This window comes from Podarcis bocagei (assembly GCF_964188305.1).
Source record: "Podarcis bocagei genome assembly, chromosome: 8".
NCBI lineage: Eukaryota > Metazoa > Chordata > Lepidosauria > Squamata > Lacertidae > Podarcis > Podarcis bocagei.
In genome coordinates, this window is record NC_138133.1 from 47263460 (window position 1) to 47285023 (window position 21564).

The window sequence follows — 21564 nt, forward strand, 5'->3', positions numbered from 1 at the left end:
TTTGCATGCATTTTTGTATTGGCTTGTTGCATTTTTATTGTAGTTTCCAACTTTATAAGCCTTCCAGAGAACTTGTTTGAAAGGTGGGGTATAAATCACTCTAATAAATAATAATAAACAAGCAACAGAATTGAAGATTCTGGGTTGGAATAGAAAGTTAATGTTAGAGGAATACATAGAATACAGAGGTAGAGAAGGTGATTGTATATTCCTAGACCACTTTCAATTGGTGTTCCTTAATCACGGGAGTCAGTGTATTTTGGAAAATGCGAACATGGAGATGTACCATCCTTATCAAGCTGTTGCATGAGTTAAAATTAGTGGTACCTCGGATTAAGTACTTAATTTGTTCCGGAGGTCCGTTCTTAACCTGAAACTGTTCTTAACCTGAAGCACCACTTTAGCTAATGGGGCCTCCTGCTGCTGCCGCGCCGTCAGAGCACGATTTCTGTTCTCATCCTGAAGCAAAGTTCTTAACCTGAAGCATTATTTCTGGGTTAGCGGAGTCTGTAACCTGAAGTGTATGTAACCCGAGTTGTATCCTACAGCAATGGCTTAATCATTTCCATTATATTTGTAATAGGAATGACAATAAATATTACAGAGAACTATTATTATTAATTTTATTCTTGCTAATATGTACTTATTATGTACTAGAGTGGCTGGGGGAACCCAACCAGATGGGCGGGAGACAAATAATAAAATTATTGTTATTATTATTAGTCAGATGTTGAATCTGCACCATTCTTATATGGTGTTATATCACAGTGATTGCTATGGGTTTAAAGATCCATTGTACAGACTGCAACAAATCAAATATCTTTAATACGGTCAATGACCAACAATGACTGCAACTATTCTCTTTAGTTTATTAAAGTAATTATACATTTTCAAAGAAATTACGGAAACATGACATGTGTTCTACGGTATTTATTTATCCCATGTTAAATATGAATTTGCCTAATATTTACAAACTCAAACTGGATATTTTTTGCTTGTTTTAGCCAAATCTCTGGCGGGTGCTGACATCAGTAAGTTGCGTAGGGGAAAGGCATCTGAAAGGTGTGATCAAAGTCAATTTGCAGTGTGGATTTAAATCATAACATGTCTGATTCAAACAAAGGGTAAGAAATCGTCCACCTACCCTGAGAGGACTCCAGTGAAGCCAATTTTAATACAAAGCTAAAATATCATGCTGAAGGCACTGGAGATTTAGAGGGAACTCAAGCTGTTGTCAATTGGCATCCCACATTTTATTCACCTAACGTTTGAGGTTTTAGTATTTGGAACAGCGGACAAGATCTCCCAGAAAATAGGAATGTTTAGATAAAAATTTAATTGTAATGGGTTTTTAAAAGCATGAATTAGAACTCAAATAAGTTTTCTTAAAGCTATATCCCTGCCCATTAAGCAAAGAAAACACACACACACACACACACACACACACACACACACTTTTAAATAGGGTATAAACTAAAGTACATTGCTTGCGGCACTTTTTAAGACACCTCTGTTCCAGGATGTGAGCACAGATGTGTAAGTTTCCTGATTTAGTTCCAAGCCAATACTCTTAATTAACTTCAAATTATTTAAACATATAACACTCCAGCACAGGGGCATAGAACAATCAACGATGCAGTGTACAATCTTGCTCATGCGAGTCAGTGGATGGCATTCACAATAGAACGCCGAATCAAAGCCCACTGCAGTGGAATCTCTTGTATTGTTGTTGCTTTCGGTGAACTTTCACCTTGCTTGTAAAAAGTGCCCAGGTTGGTCCCAGGTTGCAAGGCCAGACTTTGCAGAGCATAGCCCTGAGGTGTTTACGCTTCAACTCTTCAGGGCTATTTGGGAGCTGAAATGGACACTTGAATATTGCACTGAAATCCGTTGTGTGTAAGGCTGCCCATACAAACTTATGGACAAGTTTTCATTTCTTGCCAGCTACTCTTCAAATAACTTTTTATTATTTTACTTTTAGAAGAGGGATGGGAAACCTGTACCATCCCCAGAGGTGGTTGTACTCTGACGCCCATCCATATCAGTCAGCATTACCAGTAGTCAGGGAAGATGGGAACTGTAGTCCAACAACAACTGGAGGGCCACAGGTTCCCTAGCGCTGCTCTGGAGTCTTGTTGAGCAACTAGATGAGTTGCTTGCTAGTTGCTACCCAGATCTTTGCAACCATAGCTGAGTATGTTGCATTAATTCCTAGTATATTTCTTGGGTTAACATTATTCCCCAAACAGGAAGAAAACAAGTTCCATCTTGATGCTGTGTATAGAGGCATATGCAAATATCTGGTTCCTCTTTTCATCATTTGAGAGTGGAGGTAGAGAAGTGGTTTGATCAAGACTTCCCTGTTGAAATTGGCTAAACCCTTTTTTGCATGAACACTTTCGTTCCTGTAGGAAGCTGATAGGCAGGGAACCAAGGCAGGCAGCTGAGTTCCACATTTCTATATTCAGAACACTTTGGAAGATCTCAGTTGGTGGTTGCACTGGGATTGTGCATAAAAATTCTTAGCAAAATAAAAGCCAGGGTGTCACCTAAAGCAAGAGTCTTGGAAGAACCTCGTAATATCTCTTCTCTTGTAACTGGCCTTCTCCTTTCATCTCGTCCTTGGCTGTATTCTTGCTCCAGTCCATTTCCTCTTTGGGGCCCGATCTTACATTGCTTACAGCTGGCTCTTAATGCTTAGTCTTCTTTTATGCCATTTTCCCCCTTTCTCATCTAATGATTTCTGGAGACTTTTTTTTTACTTTACTCCCAAACTTTTCAAAGGCTGACTATGAGCTATGGTTCACAACTCAAATAAATTTGCTTTAGTAATGGGTATGCTGCTTTTTCTGGTTGTGACTCTTGCATTGGTATGTTCCTCACCAGTCTTCCTTGGGAAATATTTTGTTAGCACTTGAACCTAACCTTTACTTCTTGTCTGCCAATTATTAAAGCTCTTTTAGTGAACTTCATCCCAGACTACTACAGAGCCAATCATCTGATGTTGTCTGGTCACTGAATACTAGTTTATACAGGATTGATTTGTTAAGTCAATCCTCCATTTACAGATAGATGAATGAGAAATCTTAATTACCACTTTAAGAAAAGTAATCATGTTTCTGCAGCATATCTGCTTCTGTTACGTTCAGTTTGGTTGGCATGTGCAAGAGACAGGATCTTCTTGGTGGTGGTCCCAAAACTATGGATTATGGATTATTTTCAACTCTAGCATTTAGGTGAGTCTTTTAGAACTTCATCTTTCCAGCTGGTATAAATAGCCTTTGTCTCCAAAGCAACTTCTTGTATTATTCTGTACATCTGTTGTGCTGTGACAATTTTTTGTCTCTCCTTTCCTAAAACATCACTTCATGAGAACACAGCTCTCAAAAGTGGCTAAGATATAATAGATATAAGCCCCCAGAATATCTGCTATTAAAGATTAATAATGGAATTCAGAACTTAAGAATTATCTGGCTGGGTCCAATCTAATACAGCATCTTGTTTACAGCAGTGGCTGGGAAAGGTGTCTCTGGGATGCTCTCATAGAATCATAGAATCATAGAGTTGGAAGAGACCACAAGGGCCATCGAGTCCAACCCCCTGCCAAGCAGGAAACACCATCAGAGCACTCCTGACATATGGTTGTCAAGCCTCTGCTTAAAGACCTCCAAAGTAGGAGACTCCACCACACTCCTTGGCAGCAAATTCCACTGTCGAACAGCTCTTACTGTCAGGAAGTTCTTCCTAATGTTTAGGTGGAATCTTCTTTCTTGTAGTTTGGATCCATTGCTCCGTGTCCGCTTCTCTGGAGCAGCAGAAAACAACCTTTCTCCCTCCTCTATGTGACATCCTTTTATATATTTGAACATGGCTATCATATCACCCCTTAACCTCCTCTTCTCCAGGCTAAACATGCCCAGCTCCCTTAGCCGTTCCTCATAAGGCATCGTTTCCAGGCCTTTGACCATTTTGGTTGCCCTCCTCTGGACACGTTCCAGTTTGTCAGTGTCCTTCTTGAAGTGTGGTGCCCAGAACTGGACACAGTACTCCAGGTGAGGTCTGACCAGAGCAGAATACAGTGGCACTATTACTTCCCTTGATCTAGATGCTATACTCCTATTGATGAGGCCCAGAATTGCATTGGCTTTTTTAGCTGCCGCGTCACACTGTTGGCTCATGTCAAGTTTGTGGTCAACCAAGACTCCTAGATCCTTTTCACATGTACTGCTCTCAAGCCAGGTGTCACCCATCTTGTATTTGTGCCTCTCATTTTTTTTGCCCAAGTGCAATACTTTACATTTCTCCCTGTTAAAATTCATCTTGTTTGTTTTGGCCCAGTTTTCTAATCTGTCAAGGTCGTTTTGAAGTGTGATCCTGTCCTCTGGGGTGTTAGCCACCCCTCCCAGTTTGGTGTCATCTGCAAATTTGATCAGGATGCCCTTGAGTCCATCATCCAAGTCGTTGATAAAGATGTTGAATAAGACTGGGCCCAAGACAGAACCCTGTGGCACCCCACTAGTCATTCTTCTCCAGGATGAAGAGGAACCATTGATGAGCACCCTTTGGGTTCGGTCAGTCAGCCAGTTACAAATCCACTGAGTGGTAGCATAGTCAAGACCGCATTTTACCAGCTTCTTTACAAGAATATCATGGGGCACCTTGTCAAATGCCTTGCTGAAATCAAGGTAGGCTATATCCACTGAGTTCCCTTCATCTACCAGGCTTGTAATTCTGTCAAAAAACGAGATCAGGTTAGTCTGACATGACTTATTTTTCAGAAATCCATGCTGACTATTGGTGATCACAGCATTCCTTTCTAGGTGTTCACAGAGTGTTTTCTTAATGATCTGCTCCAGAATCTTCCCTGGTATTGATGTCAGACTGACTGGGCGGTAATTATTTGGGTCCTCTCTTTTCCCCTTTTTGAAAATAGGGACAACATTTGCCCTCCTCCAGTCTGCCGGGACTTCGCCTGTTCTCCAGGAATTCTCAAAGATGACTGCCAGTGGTTCTGAGATCACATCTGCCAGTTCTTTTAATACTCTTGGATGCAGTTCATCTGGCCCTGGAGACTTGAATACATCTAAACTAGCCAAGTATTCTTGTACTATCTCCTTAGTTATTCTGGGCTGTGTTTCCTTTGCTGAATCATTTGCTCCAAATTCTTCAGGTCGGGCATTGTTTTCTTTATCGGAGAAGACTGAGGCAAAGAAGGCATTGAGGAGTTCAGCCCTTTCTGTGTCCCCTGTTTGCATTTCACCATCTTCTCCTCTGAGTGACCCCACTGTTTCTTTGTTCTTCCTTTTGCTACGAACATACCCATAAAAGCCTTTTTTGTTACTTTTAGCCTCTCTAGCAAGCCTGAGTTCATTCTGTGCTTTAGCTTTTCTGACTTTGTGTCTACACGTGCTGGCTATTTGTTTGAATTCCTCTTTGGTGGTTTCCCCCCTTTTCCATTTTTTGTACACATCCTTTTTTAATCTTAACTCAGTTAAAAGTTCTTTAGATAGCCACCCTGGCTTCTTTAGGCACCTTCCATGTTTCCGTCTCATTGGTATTGCCTGACGTTGTGCTTTTACTATCTCCCTCTTAACAAACTCCCAGCCATCAGGAACTCCCTTTCCTTTTAGTATTACTGTCCATGGGATCTCACCCAGCACTTCCCTAAGTTTTATGAAGTCGGCTTTCTTAAAGTCAAGAAATTGAGTCCTAGTATGCTTGGCTGCTCCTTTCCGCTGTATAGTAAACTTCAGAAGAGCATGATCACTCGCGCCTAATGATCCTTCCACTTCTACCCCACTAACCAGGTCATCAACATTGGTTAGGACCAGATCTAAAATGGCTGTTCCTCTTGTTGCTTCTCCCACTTTCTGGACAATGAAGTTGTCTGCAAGGCCAGTGAGGAATCTGTTTGACCTTATGCTCTTGGCTGAGTTTGACATCCAACAAATATCCGGGTAATTGAAGTCCCCCATTACTACTATCTCCCTTCCTTTTGCATGCTTGGCCATCTGTTCCAGGAAGGCATCATCTATGTCCTCTCAAGCAGGCCATGGAGGGAGCAACCGTCCTTTCTAGATCTTTATCCTCCCCTCCCCCCCAGCTATAAAGCAGCCCTCTCAGATATTCTATAGCAACATTCTGGTTGGCAGGTATACTAGTGTTCTCTTCCCACACCCGAATTCCATGGGGCTGCACAAGTTCGTGTTTGCAGTGGCAACCCTCAGGAAGTACTTTGCATGTGGAGACATTTTCAATGGGCCAAAAGCATTACTAAAAAGATGTTGAAAGCTGCTGGTCCCTGCCTGAAGAAGAAGAAGAGGAGGAGGAGGAGGAGTTTGGATTTGATATCCCGCTTTATCACTACCCAAAGGAGTCTCAAAGCGGCTAACATTCTCCTTTCCCTTCCTCCCCCACAACAAACACTCTGTGAGGTGAGTGGGGCTGAGAGACTTCAGAGAAGTGTGACTGGCCCAAGGTCACACAGCAGCTGCATGTGGAGGAGCGGAGACGCGAACCCGGTTCACCAGATTACGAGTCTACCGCTCTTAACCACTATACCACACTCGAATTCTTGGGATAGCTAACTTGAAATACTTTTTCTTTTTTTAAAAAAAGAATAAAGTTTTTAAGAATTACAGCAATGATACAGACAAAACGAGGCACACAGAACTATGTTTTGTCCAAATAATCCACACGTTTCAATTCTTCATGGGCAATTTTTTTTTTTGAAGTGACAAGTGATTTTGAGCTCTCCTTCCTCATGAGATTTCAGCAAGCATCCTTTGAGCAAGGCGGAGCGCATCGTCTTTGGTGATGAAGCAGCTCCTTGCATTCCTGAGCAGCCCCTTCTTTTCTTAATCACAATAAGCTATCTGTGGACACCAACGGCAAACATGATTGTTTCTAGGACTGGCACGCTTTTTTCAAGGAAAACTTATATATTTTCTGCAACATAGACCAACAGGGGAGGGGGCTGCTGATGGAATTGCTTCCCTGGACATATTAATAAAACTAATTCTTAAGTGCATTTGCAGTCAGGCAGACCAATAATGGGAGCAGAGATGACACTGGTGCAAAGTATCGTGAACTTTTCGATGGGGGATGCACAAGGCTTTGAACACAGTCAATATGAAAGTCATCAATATATGTGTGACACTAAGGACAAGAGACAACATGGCTCATATAAATGCTGGGCAAAATGAGCAAGTGGTGAATCCCCCAAGGAGAAACAGGAAACAAATGACTTCGCAATGGACACACAGGAGGCAGAAACACAATAAATTACATGTTGGGCAAAAACCTGAGATTCAGACAAAACAAACGCCACTGCGAGTAGACCAAACACAGGTATTTACTGGCTGTTTAATATCACAGTGCTGTGGGGTTTTTACAAATAAATATTGCTCAGGAAATAAAATATTGGTCAGTAAACAAAACCTTGGGTCCTCACAAACATAGCGACCCAAATCTGTAATATAAATGTTAAGGTGTTCTGGCATTGACAAGCCAAGGCCTCATAAAACTTAAGGGTGATAGCCATCCAATATTAGTTATTTTCAGTGAGTCTACAATGACTTACTTGGACAGCACAAGCTTTACTTGTTTATGTGTACAGTGGTATGTCGGGTTACAGATGCTTCAGGTTACAGACGCTTTAGGTTATAGACTCCGCTAACCCAGAAATAGTACCTCGGATTAAGAACTTTGCTTCAAGATGAGAACAGAAATCGTGCGGCGGCAGCAGAGGGCCCCAGTAGCTAAAGTGGTACCTCAGGTTAAGAACAGTTTCAGGTTAAGAACAGACCTCCAGAATGAATTAAGAATGAATTAACAACGAGGTACCACTGTATATGTATAGGATTGGGGGGGGGGAAGCCCTTAAAATAAGATTGATTCCTTGGCAAGTGTGTTTTCAAACACAACCTTCTTTGGGGACGCATCTTTAGCAACAATTCTCCCCTAATGTATCGGGCATCTAGTGCCTCCTGTTCATTTGTGCTTTCCTAGGAATGGGTTGGTTTTCTGTTCTTGCATTGAGATTTTCCTTTAGTACAGTGGTACCTCGGGTTACATACGCTTCAGTTTACAGACTCTGCTAACCCAGAAATATTACCTCGGGTTAAGAACTTTGCTTCAGAATGAGAACAGAAATCGTGCTCCGGTGGTGCAGTGGTGGCAGGAGGCCCCATTAGCTAAAGTGGTGTTTCAGGTTAAGAACAGCTTCAGGTTAAGAACGGACCTCCAGAACGAATTAAGTACTTAACCCGAGGTACCACTGTATAGGAGTGCAGCCTTAGATATAAAAATCCCCAAAGCATGGTGACGATTAGTAATGTTGTTCTCAGAATAGTTTCTAGCTAGCTTTCTGACTAATTCCACATTTTCTAGCATTCCTAGAGATCAGCAACATTACAATACATAAAACCAGGGCTATTTTTCGAGAAAAAGAGGTGCCAGAACTCACCATGAACACCTCCCTTGTTCTCTTATAATGGCAATGGCACCTACCTGAGAAGTGCCAGAACAGTTCTGGCCGGGGGGGGGGGAAGCCTTGCATAAAACCTACAAACCTTTCCAAACTGTTCATTATTACCATCAATTGAAAGTGAAACAACATAGAAACTACTTCACTCTGATTGTACAGCAGCTGAATCTCAAGAGGTTTCTGGAACACTGCCTACTCCTGTTTCATTGGATGAATTTCGGTTGGTATGGCTCGAGGACTTGGACAAGGCTCTTGAATTGGTGCAGATACGCACATGTTCTCTGGACCCTTGTCCCTTGTAGTTGATAAAAACTAGCAAGGAGATGGCCACTTGGATCAGGGATGTGATTCATGCTTCTTTATCAGAGGAAGTGGTCACTGCATGCCTAAAGGGGGTGGTGATGGGAAGGCCACTTCTTAATAAATCCTCCCTGGAGTTGAAATGTTTAGATGACTATCATCCAGTTGTGAATGTCCCTTTCTTGGGCAAGGTTCTTGAACTGGTAAGTTACTAACCAGCTTCAGAATCTCTTAGATGAGGCTGATTTTCTAGACACATTTTAACTGGGATTTGGAACAGAAACTGTTTTGGTTAGGAGAGAGGGAAAGGAGTGTGACCATGTTGATTCTTTCCCCCCCTCTCAGTAGCATGCGACACCATTGACAAAGTATCCTCCTAGAACAGTTTTCTGAATTGAAACTGGGCACCACTGCTTTGCAGTGATTCCAGTCATTTTTAGATGGCCAACTCCAGAGAGTGGTGCTTGGCGAATACTGTGGAGCCTTTGATGTGGGGTTCCACAAGGGTCAAGCTTTCCCCCCTTGCTGTTCAACATCTGTATGAAACCGCTGATTGGAGTCTTCCAAAGAACTGGTGTCTAGTGTTATCAGTATGCTGATGTAAAGGAGAAATAGAGCTGTGTGGCATCTGCAGGTGAGGCATTGGATGTGCTGGATCAGTGTGGATGTGTCTGGATGTGTCTGGCTTCAGTAAGGGACTGAATGAAAGCAAATCCAGATAAGACTGAGGCACTGTTAGTGGGTGGTTCCCTAGATGAGATGACTGAGGTTCAACCTCTTCTGGAAGAGGTTGCACCTCCCCTAAAGGGGCAGCTGCACAATTTGGGGCACGTCTGGATCACCTGCTGCAGCTGGAGGTACAAGTGGCCTCTGTGGCATGGAGTACTTTGTAACCAGCTTCAGCAGGTGGCCCTCATCTGCAATCATACCCAGACAGGGATAACATACCTTCATTGTCTATTCTCTGACAGCCTCCAGGTCACAAAGGCTAGCAGTACACAGATCTGACAGCAACCTCTCCCTTGCTGTGCATGCCTCTCTGATCTTATTTACACACAATCTCAGCAAAAAATACTCTGGATTTGTAACACTCCCTGTAACCACCTGATGTTGAAATGAGTGACACATTCCTTCTGCAAGATCCATTGAAATAAATAGGAGGCGTTTCAAAGATGACCCAAGAGAAGTTCCAAGTGGGTACTACATATCTTTTGAATCTTTCTACCCACACCCTAGTGTTACGTTCTTCGTTTTGGTATTTAATATTGTAATGCTACTACTACAACTATTATTATTATCATTATTATTTCTATCACATGATCTAGTAATTGACTCCCCACGGAGTTTGGCAGGCTCGTGCCGCCTGCTCTTCCATACAAATTTCCTTTGGCGTATGGTGTACAAAGCACGACAAGTTCTCACTCATGTTTCAAAGCCATCTCTCTTTTCAGAGCTATTTGTTATTGTCTCCATCATCACAAGTTTAAAAAAGGAAAGTTAATTAAATATGGAACAAGACTGAGCAACATCTTTTAAACCATCATGTCATTAGAACTGGATTCCTCAGAGAGCTGCTTAAAAGGGGTTTGAGAACAATGACTGTTCAATCAGATATTTATGGGCATAGTTATGTAAACACACTCTTTATTGTCTATGTATATTTAATATAATTATCAGTTTTGTACTCAGACTCTCTGGAGACCCAACAAATCACAGTGTCGCTTTGAAAATGTCAGCAGAAAAGACAATTATTATGCTTGCAAATATTCATAAATTATATTTAAAAGTCCTGTAAAAATGTATCCTGTGAAACAGAGTTCTTTGCAGTCACTGAATAATTACTGTATTTCTTTGATTTAAAATCATATTGAGGGATCCAGTAGAAGAACTTCAGTGATGTAGGAAATTGCTGATCATAGCAAATGAGATCACAAGCATTTTGGACAAATGAAGAATTGGTATCAAAATAAGAATTTTGACTTTTGGTGTGTGCATGTGTCTGCCTAAGTAAGATTAACAGTAAAGTTGAAATCTTGGCATCATGAAAGAAACATAAAGGCGGAATCTTGTCCTCTTATCTTTTTACTAACTATTTAATGGTTGCCTAAGGCACTAAGGCTACAATTCTATGCACACTTGGAGTAATTCCCATTGAGCACAGGTGACTTCTGAGTAAACCGGCCTAGAATTGTGGTCTAAATTTAGGAACATGCACAGCATCCAGCTACCGGTCTATGAAATACTTTCCTATAAATGTCTTAGGATTCCAAACAGTGGTCTTGCAAATCCACTGAAACTGCACACTTATCATAAAGTCTTTACGATTTGAACCTTAATTGTCTGAAATTTTCTCATTTGGAATCAGCTCTATCTCTTCTATATAAGACTGTTTCTAAGTAATCTTACGTACATTGTATGTTGGTTTATTCAAACTTCAGGTTCAATGGGATGTTTAGACCATTTGAATAAATAAGCTTGTGCCCATTATGAGTAGAAGGATAACATGCCTGATTTTGTTTGCTCATCTTCCATTATCCCGGCAACTCAGTGAAAGGAACATCGCAGAGAGAATGTTCCATTTGCCAGTAAAGCGTAAAGGCCCCTTGAACGATAATTGAGCAGTAATGTATGAAGGAATGCATTAGAGTGGAATCAATGTTATATTCTTGTCTGTGTGGCCAAGATCTTTCCATGGAGTCCTTCGCATTACCTGAGATGCAAGCTCACCCTCCCAGCCCCAGCACACTGTGGCAAGTAATAGTCTGTTTTCATACCAAGTTATTTCTAATTGTCACCAATTATGAGTCATTTGCTTTTAGGTGTCTTGCCTGTCACAATATTAACATTTCTAAAGCTTTCCCTCTGAAGGCTGCAAAAATCTGTTGTGACATCTAAATAAGGAAGTATTCAATCAAGGTGTGAAGTAATTGTTAATTCTTCATATAAATAGAGGGTCATATGTTGGTATATAAGGTACAGCTCTTTCTCGTCTTTCTTGAGGACAGTGTCTCAGAGAGGATAAAAGCAAAAGGACAAGTGCATTCCTTGTGACAGGATTATAGTTGAGTGGAGAATGTTCTAGCACTTTTAAAGAGTCAATAAGTATTTGCAGAGGGTAGCCGTGTTAGTCTCTCATGGCAGAAATGGTCAACAATTGTGTGGTACCTAAAATACTAAAAAAATTTTTTTATGACACAAGCTTTGTGGATTTTTTTTTTGGACTTTTGTGGCCCATTTTGTCAGAGGCATGAAGTGAAATCTTAGTGTTGGCAGGTATATAAAGGAGAATATTGTAAGGTGAGGCTTGAATGGCCCCACTGAAATTTGAAAGACCAAAGGCTGCTCCTCCTTGGTGCAAACTATTACTATTAGATTCTAATAGATGATTGAATATAGCTTTAATTTGATATAGGTTGTTTATTTTAAAGTTAGTTTGACTTTTTTTATTGGATCAGATTGTTACTATTAACGTTTGATGCTTTATTATGTTTTTATATGTGTTAGAAGCTGTCCAGAGTAGCTGGGGCAACTCAGCCAGATGGGTGGGATATATTATTATATTATTAACTAACTACCTAACTATCTAACTACCTAAGTAAACTAAACTAAACTAGATGGTCTGACTCAGTATAACACAACTTCCTATGTCCCTAGCTTGTGTCTGGGCCTATGGTTTGGAAAAACTGAGAGTTAACTCCTTATAAATTCCCTTAAGGGGCTTATGCAGCAGCTAAGCCACTATGGGGACCAGAGGGCACCCCAACAAAGTCCACCTCATTCGCTCCTCCTATCTTCACAAGCTTATTTAGCAATCTGGTTGAATGGTACAGCCTGTGAGCAGTGACTTCTGCTTAGCCTTTCCACTCTTTATGCCAAGTAACAGGCATTCTCGTTCAATAAACCTGTGGCCTGCTTTGCATCCAGCATGTATGTCTCCTGTTCTTCCCCTCCCCCTGGTCTCCTTGATGCTGGCACAATTTTACTTTCCCCCTTCTCATTAGGGTGGCTCATTTTAGATTCAGTGGCCCACTGGGGAAGCTAGCATGCCAGAGACTAAGCACATTTATACGGAGTCTCTGTATTTCTCCCTCCTCCCCACCTCCTAGTTCTGCAAACTGATACCCCAATCTTGTTCTGTTTGCTAAATGCTCTGATAAGCCCCCATGGAAGACTCAATCCTCATTGGGAAGGTTGAATGTCTTTCATAATCTCTTTAAACAGCTTTTTAGGGTATCGCCGAGAAACCGGGAACTAATGAGAAAGGTAAATGGATTCAGGCATTTGATATGAGTGACTCGCTCTTCAAAACAGGAGTTGAATGTGACCAGAAGACTTCTATTCCCTAGCCCTGAAAGGCAGGACTAATCGATGCACAAAGCTACCATCACATTTGCTGTTGCTGTGTTTACTGTGTTACTGTATTTACATAACTAGAAATTCAACAACCTTGCGTGTTTTGCAAGCTGTCATGACATAAGAAGCAAGTAATATGCTATGTTTTGCTTGCTAACATATTTTTGACATATTTTAGCTTTTGATTATAAGATTGCATCTTTCCCAGCTACCATCTGTCTCAACTCAGTGGCACAAACACAGTGGGGTGTAATATTTCTAACATACTTGAACTTGACGAAAAACATGCTATTTGCAGTTTTAACCAATATGTCCCGCTTTCACACATGAAGGCTGAAATAAATGCCTGCACTTTTGCAAAAGGTATCTGCCATGAAGAAAGAAGACATAATCAGATCCAATTTGGCAGAGATGAGTAACATATTAATGGAAATGAAAGCGGAATGGGTGTCTGAGTTATTATAAATAGAAGCTGGCATTGTACTTGCAGTGTATGCACAGTTGCCCATGTTTATCCTTTTGTCAGCACAAATGAGATTTTCTTAGACTACTTTTTAAAATCCCATATTCTTTTTTTTTGTGTTCTTGGCAAACGTATGCCTAAAATTCTCAAGGCTGGAGAAAGAAACATGGCACATTTTTTCCTTGAAATCTCTGGCAAGCAGAAGCATTTTGAAAACTTTGTTTCCAGCCCTCCCATCTGTGGAGATTCAGAATGTAACACTCAGCAAACTGGAAATCACACTTAAAATCTACCCTGACAGGAAAAGGCCAGCAACTCTTTGTGGTCTCACATTGTGTAGCTCTAACCACTGCATAAGGATTCCAGAAACACTGTGCAACAAATGCAGAGAATAGATTTGGGGTGAACATTCATAGCAGCATATCTGAGGACCAGCAGCAACAGCAAAACCCTGATGGTACATCCTTCCTTTACACATACTTGGGACAAACAGGTTAATGCAGTTTTCGGCAACACTTCTCGGCTGGCTTTGAACAATCCCCCACAGGAAATGTAAGGCTGGAGTGCTCACTGAAGCGCTCTCTCTGGCCACGTCCTCTACTGCCATCTCTGTCAGCAGTGAAGACAAGGGACTGGAGGGTAGAGGAGTCCAAGCCAATGCTGTGGCTGGAATTTAACAGGGTTGCCACCTCTGTTTGAGGGAGGGGGGGGGAGAACCGGCTACCGCTCCCTTCATAAGATAATCATTTAAGCGCACGAGCTTCCAACAGTATCTGAGGCTGAAATAGAAACATGAAATACTGAAAGGAGAGAAAGGGGAAGCAAAGGCTACAATCCTAAGCATACTTGTTGGGCAGGAGGGATGGGGGAGACATTCGACTCAGTATGCCCTTAAAGCCAGATCTATCAAACTCTCACTTTCCAAAATAGTATGTGCACTTTGCAATGCAGGTCTCCAACCAATGTTTGCAAAAATGCATATATATATATATATATATCAGGGGAAAGTATGCGTGAAAATGATGGTCTTAATTAAACTTACACAAAAATGCATTATAATAGGAAAAATTGCTTGCAAAAAGTAGATACTGTTTATAAAACTGTTTATTAGGTCAACTTTGGATGCGGATTAAAAAAGTGGGTTTTTTTTTTATTTCTGCAAAATATGGAAAACCGAATTTAAGATTGGAGAATGAGCAACTGAGAGAACTGAACTTGACAGATTCTTCCATCCTTATTGGCGAATAAATGCACTGACCTCAGTGAAATTTAATTCTTCTGAGTAAACACATTAGGACTGCACTGTAAAACAGAAACACCCAGACTTTTTAAAAAACTGGACAAATGGCAGGCACAAAGTTTAGGACAGGAATGAGTAATGCCGATGATGTTGGACTACAACTCCCATCATCCATTGTCCATGTTGGGCTGCCATCAGCCCAAGCCACCAACTCCCAACAATATCTAGAGGGCCACAGGTTCTCCACCCCTGGTTTAGGAGATTGACATTTGCAAGCTCTGGATTCAGATCACTTACCACGACAATCCTGGTATTTTTCTAAAGAAATATACGTCTTAAACAATAACAAATTTAAACTAGAGCTTGAGATGCAGTAAGAGCCTGATTTCTGGGATGCTGTGTGATGTGAAGGGGAAAATAATTTGTTTATTTACAAGTCAAAATTAAGTTGCAAAAGGAGAGCAGGTTTGTTTGTATCTGGGACAAAAAGCACAGCCACGCTGTAATGTAATGGTAAACTGAATTTATTTCCTCTTGGAAAACCATTCCAGTAATCTCCAGGTTCAGACCGCAGAGTAAACATTAATAACAGTAACATACATGTTAGTTCAACTGATTCAAAAATTTGGCCATGTGACGTCATTAAGGAAAAGTCTTGAACACTCAAAAGCTTCAAATGGTATCCAGGGGGAAAAAAGTTTCTTTGACAATCTACATAACAACTATTGCATATATGGTAATGCTATCTGTCATATCGCAAGGCTTACAAATATATATACAGGCCATATTCAGCTGGGGGGTCAGTTTGGAGAGAATCGGTTCGTTTTTATTTATTTTTACTTTTGCAAGTATCTTCAACAATAAAAATACTCTTGAATTCATTTGCTTGTATACCAAAAGAGAAATTGTAGACATAAGCTGGAATGAAAGGAAAGCCAAATAGGGTTTTAATGTATTAGTTTTTTTCTCCTGTTTCTTCCTTGAAAATAACATTTGTCTTAAGCCTTTTTCCCCTTTATACGTTATTCTTCTTTTAATCCTGCTTGAATAGGGCCCAAGTCCACTTGTCTTTATAAGACCATTTTAGTATCAGACAACATAATACATGTGCAACACTTTATATACAAGAAGTCTCTCCGGTGCTCAAAAGTTCAAACACATGAACATCCAACAGTTTTGATAATACAAGTTTTATGGTACAATACAATGTTTCTGAATAATATACATTAACAATGAAAGTCTCGTGCAAAGAGTTAAACATGTTCCCTTTTATTTCTTGTCCCGCAAAGAATCGGTTCCTGAAGAACTGGGCCTTGCACTAACTGCTATGTTGGGTCATTGTATGATTCTGCAAGAAAGAAAGGAGATATGTGGTTATTGTACAGCCAATGAAACACAGCACGGGCGCAAAAAGAACATATGGCTGCAATGAACGTCACTGTGTTAAGTGGCCTATTATACACACTTTGATGTTGCTTTGTACAGTGGTACCTCGGGTTAAGTACTTAATTCGTTCCGGAGGTCCGTTCTTAACCTGAAACTGTTCTTAACCTGAAGCACCACTTTAGCTAATGGGGCCTCCCGCTGCCGCCACATCACATGTGGATCTTATTCCGGAGGGCGATTCCTGTTCTCATCCTGAAGAAAAGTTCTTAACCCGAGGTACTATTTCTGGGTTAGCAGAGTCTGTAACCTGAAGTGTATGTAACCCGAGGTACCCCTGTATTGCACACTGGAATCATTTCTATAATCTTCATCTTATGCACTTCAAAGTACATTAGGTCAAAGTCCAAGACAGTACTTGCCGAAATGGCCATTTGTGAATATGTTGGTTTGGGCCTATAATGTAGAAAACACCAACAGACCATGCAAACATCTGGGGGTGATTGCCAGTGAATGTGGCATGGGCCTTCCTTTTGTGAGAATGCTTACAGATCCATCCGCTGGTGGCAAATTTTAGTATGCTAGCTGTTTTGTGTTAATATCTTCATAAGTATCTTTTCAGAAGGCCACTGGTATGTTGCAGCTGAGCCTAGGACAAATCTCAGTATAATAGTTCTTTGTGTGGATGTCTCCCTAGGTATCTTTTCAAGAGGCCAGTAGTACGTGGCAAGTGAGTCTAAGGACAAATCGAAAGTTTGAGAAGAATCCTGAAGGAAGACAGAACTTATTCGTATATGACTCAATATTTGTGACACCACCTAACGCTACACCCAAGCATCCTACAGGTACTTAGTAGGGAATAAATCCCACTGAACTTTATGGGAGTAACTGTATGGGAATTGAAGGTGGGCCTTCAGTGTGTGGAAAGTGGCCTGCTTGCACAATAGGATTTCTCACCCACTCCTCCCTCAACTTGCTCTAGAGGGTTGGGGTAACCCCCAGAATTGATTTAGGGTGTATGTGTGCAGCATGTGGGGAGGATAGTTTTACTGTGAGAGTGGATTTTATTCCCCATGCTGCATATACCCAATGTATCATAAGGCTGAATTTCACCCATGTTTAGGACTGAGTTGCACAGTGTACTAGTCGCTGCAATACCTCAACAAGGGTTCTGCCTGCTGACTAACAATCTAAAAGGTTAAAAAGCAGAAAAGCAAACCCAAGACCATTTGATTTCATGCATAGCATTTCCCACATCAGTCGACATGTATCAAAATGCTGTAAAACAATGACAGATAAGATCTGCAAATAGTGGCTATTATGACCAATAACGCCTGTCTTTAAACTGAATATAACTAAGAATATAACTTTCCTGATTTAGTGTGACAGAAATGTACTTGTTACGGTAATGTCTGAAATGTGTTCAAATCCATGTGACCAAGACAACACCAGAGTATGTGTTTCCATATGCCTAAGGATATCCTATTAATCTGCTCACATCTTACATTGTTCGGTGCTCCCTACGAGGCAGGTAGGTCCAGATGACTCAAACAATCAAGTTATAATCTTCTTAAAGGCAATGTGAGGAACAACCATGCTCAGAATCTGAAATACTTTAGTAGAATTTTCTCTGAAGCATAAATGTATAATGCTGTACTGAATGAATTTGCATGCTTGAACGTGTTCTAGGTAAAACTGGATTTTTGAGGGATGCAAAATTGAACAAAAACCTGAAACCTGCCCCTACATTAGGCTTATTTCCCCACCACCCGCCTACCTGTTCCCAGACCCATTATATTGCCGCTTCGGTGTATATTTAGGCCTTTTTTCTTTTTCACTGTATGATCCTGGCCAATTGGGAATCACAGGTCACGGCACCGTGGGGCCCATCAGATTTCACTACTTGACAATGTTAATGTTGGTAAATAACTTCCTTGGATTGCCCTCACTCTGAATGGGATAGAATGAGGTGAAGGGAATGTACTGCCCAAGCAACGGGGCAGACTTTGTTTGTTGCATTGCATTGATGGCAAAACTGAGCAGCAAGAGTCTCACCATAATGTAGGTTTATGTAGCCTTCAAAAGTATATTAACAAGCTGGAACATGTACAGAGGAGGGTGATCAAGGTGATAAAGGGTCTGGAAACAAAGCCTTATGGGCATGCTTCCTCGTCATCCTGGAACAAAGTGACAGAACTGCAGGGTTCTGTCCAGGGCCCCTTAATGTTCAGTGCTTTTATAAATAACTTGGATGCAGGAATTGAGGGGATGCTCATGCAATTTGCAAGTGGCACCAAACTGGGAGTGGCAGCCAATGCCACAGAAGATGGAATCAGCTTGGAGATCTAGGCCCAAACTAACAAAATGAATTTCAATAGGGACACTTAGGCAAGAGGAACCTGCTGCACAAATATAAGATGTTGGGCACCTGGCTTAACAGTAATATATGTGAACAGGATCTAGGGATCTTAGTAGACCACAAGAAAGGAGATTCCCAATAAACATCAGGAAGAAATTTCTGATGGTTAAGAGCTGTTCAACAGTGGAACATACTACCATGAGAGGTAGTGAACTTTCCTTCCTTGAAGGTTTTTAAGCAGAGGTTGGATGGCCATTGGATGGCCATGATGCTTTAGTTGAGATTCCTGCATTGCAGGGCATTGGACTGGATGTCTGATCAGCACTCAAAAGGGGAAGAGGTGTGGCATAGGGGTAGATCATCTGCTTTGCATGCACAAACTCAATCCCTGGCACCTCTGAGTCGGGCTGGGCACACCCCCTGTCTGAAATCCTGGAGGGCTACTGCCAGTCAGTGTAGACAATACTGAGCAAAATGGGTTTATGGTCCATTATAAGGCACCCTCCGATGTTCCAAATCACAATTATTTTTCATTAAAAAAAGAGCATGGAGGCATTAATGTGGAAGATATAAAAGAAACCATGGGATTACTCTCTGCTGAGCCCTGCTGTGGTGCTCCATAGCCAATATGGCCTGCTGCACAACAAGATTCTCAAGAGAACATGGAGACAGAAACTCAGAGAGAAGCAGCAGCGAGAAAAATTGCTAATTAAGCAAAGACACAAACATGTACCTTGAGCAGCCTCCCTAAATACTTGAGACTACAAGGATGTGCAACCTCTTTGCATTTTTTTAGAGCATCAATGGACTAGAAAGAAATACCTGCCTAGGGAGAAAGGCTGTTTTTGAGTATAGTGCAGATATAACATTTATGAGACAAAAAGGTGAAAGATGGGAGGAAAGAGGTAAGGGAAGGAGAAAAATTCTTTAATCCCACAGAGAGCTACATTATATTCTGCCATAAACAAAACAAAAAAACAAAAAAGTTGTCTACTGAAGACACCATGTATAAGCGACTGAAAATTGCAACCATTAATCCCAGTTATGAACTGCTGGAGGTTTTGGTTTAAGGGCGTTTTTTTATATAAAGAAGGTTGTGTTTAAAAATTTAGGACAAAATTTTCCTCTATTATCCACCCAGCAGATCTGAGCTCTGATATCCTCCTCTTTCCATGTGCTCTGGACTCCCACTTCCATGACAATAGGCGCTAACACAAGTGGGGAAATCGAAAGATGGAGCTCCTGTTGACATGAACATGGGAGTTTTCAGTGCACAGGGAGAACCAATATTAGAGTTAAGAGCTTCTGTGTAACTCTGAGAATGGAATTTGCCCTTTACAGGACATACAGTATATTTGAGGCAGATGTTTTTTAAAATTGATCTTCTGGAAAGCATGCAGTACTAAGTAATTTCCCCGAGTTCATTCTCCTTCCCATATTGCCACTCTATTATTATTGCCCATGTTGCCACTCTAAGGCACCCTGAGTGATGCGTGTGCATTAAAAGGGCAAAGGAAAAATTCTCATCTAAATAAGATATAAAATTCAGCAAATTTTTGAAATCTCAATCCTATTACCTCAGTATTTATATATCTGTGTTGTATATTGCTGAGAAAGTTTGATACTGGGAGCTCTTTCAGCTTTTTTGTAGATTTTGTCAGTTTGAAGAAGAAAACTGGATTAGAATTTATATTCTTTTCCAGGATCGGAATTGATGTCTTTTGTGCTTTGTCTTTTGTCTCTCTCTCTCTCTCTCTCTCTCTCTCTCTCTCTCTCTCACACACACACACGTAATCTTGCTTTGCAAAAGAATGCTGTATGCAGAAATTGAGGTGCAATGACAAAAATACAGTAATAGAAAGTTAGGGTTTTGTTTTTGCTTTTAATTATTTCCTAACAACAAAAATGAAGCCATAGAGTTCAAGGATTCTTGCATTCCACGGAACAATGTGATGTCAGCATATGTCACATGCCACAGATTCTAAAATACTAACTTTCCATGGGCACTTGCTCTGTGATATCAGTGGAACTTAACATTCATATGATAATCTGTTCAAACCTTTTAGGTTTCAGAAACTGATGTTAAATCCACAATTGGCAGCTTGGTGCTTCAAACACTTGGGCTGTGTCCATTTCAGTGAACTTGGGAAACGGTCTTGTGTTTTGTCGCTGAGTTCCACAGCTTTCACTGCAACAGTGAAAAAGCAGGGTTTTTTCCCCCCAGCAACTGTTTGAAGTCTCCTCTCCACCCTGTTGTATTTACCTGAACTAAATTCTTGCAGAAAGCAATCTGAGAAAGAGAAACAGAGTGCTAGGGGGAAAAAAATCTACCATGAAAAAAACTCCCCCTTATTCCAATACCCCATTAGAATCCCAAACGTGAAGTGCTGTTGCATTCAATTTAAATGAGACATTTCGAAGCTGAATGAAATGAATGCAATTGTTTCTGAAAAGCAGATTACAAATAAAGAAATAGAAAGATTAAATGGGGACATTATTGTTCAACAGATGGTGTCAGAATCACAGCAGCATGCTTTTCTCTTTCCTTAATTCAAGAAAGTGAACACCAGTAATCAATCATCATTGATTAACTAATTATGGTATACTAACATTTTAAAATTGATGGGAAATCTACATTTAAAAACTAAGCCCCGTTCCTGCTTTCTCCCCCTTTTCTGTAAGCCCACGGCATTCCAATACAGTTTCAGGTTGTAAAACAGATTTCTACATTACTAACCTTTAAGCACCACTTTTTTAAAAAAACACACACACACACACGCACACCAAAAGCAATTGGTTTCCAACAGGCTGGATAATAAGTCTTTTGACCTGCATTCTTCTCTGACCCATTAAGGTCACCTCTGTGCTCGGGCATATAGCTGACTTAGGAAATGCCTCCAAGTCCTGCATTTCATCTCCTGCCCACTCAAAATAAAGCTTTCTTTAAATGTGTCTGTACAGGTCCCAAAAGACCAGGG

The 21564-nt window shown here is 40.9% G+C and overlaps 2 protein-coding genes across 20 annotated transcripts in view; one reads left to right on the forward strand and one right to left on the reverse strand.

Moving 5' to 3' along the window:
• Positions 1 to 21564, forward strand: part of LOC308594114 (uncharacterized protein) — a 166730-nt gene that overhangs the window by 109711 nt on the left and 35455 nt on the right. For 6 of the 12 annotated variants that reach the window (XR_014011309.1, XR_014011310.1, XR_014011312.1 and 3 more), the window contains one exon: positions 16925 to 18557. Coding sequence is in view for 4 of the 12 variants with exons in the window: in XM_081206847.1 (XP_081062973.1) it covers positions 16925 to 17072; positions 17609 to 17613 (153 nt within the window). In the remaining 8 variants the exon portion in view is untranslated. Of the gene's footprint in view, positions 1 to 16924; positions 18558 to 21564 lie in introns of those variants that run through there. The other 6 variants (XR_014011307.1, XR_014011308.1, XM_081206845.1 and 3 more) reach the window with 2 other exon arrangements.
• The window catches only part of ZNF521 (zinc finger protein 521), a 300478-nt gene continuing 294266 nt past the window's right edge, over positions 15353 to 21564 (reverse strand). For all 8 annotated transcript variants that reach the window (XM_081206776.1, XM_081206774.1, XM_081206773.1 and 5 more), the window contains one exon: positions 15353 to 16192. In XM_081206776.1, the coding sequence (XP_081062902.1) occupies positions 16163 to 16192 (30 nt within the window). In that variant the 3' untranslated portion in view covers positions 15353 to 16162. The remainder of the gene's footprint in view (positions 16193 to 21564) is intronic.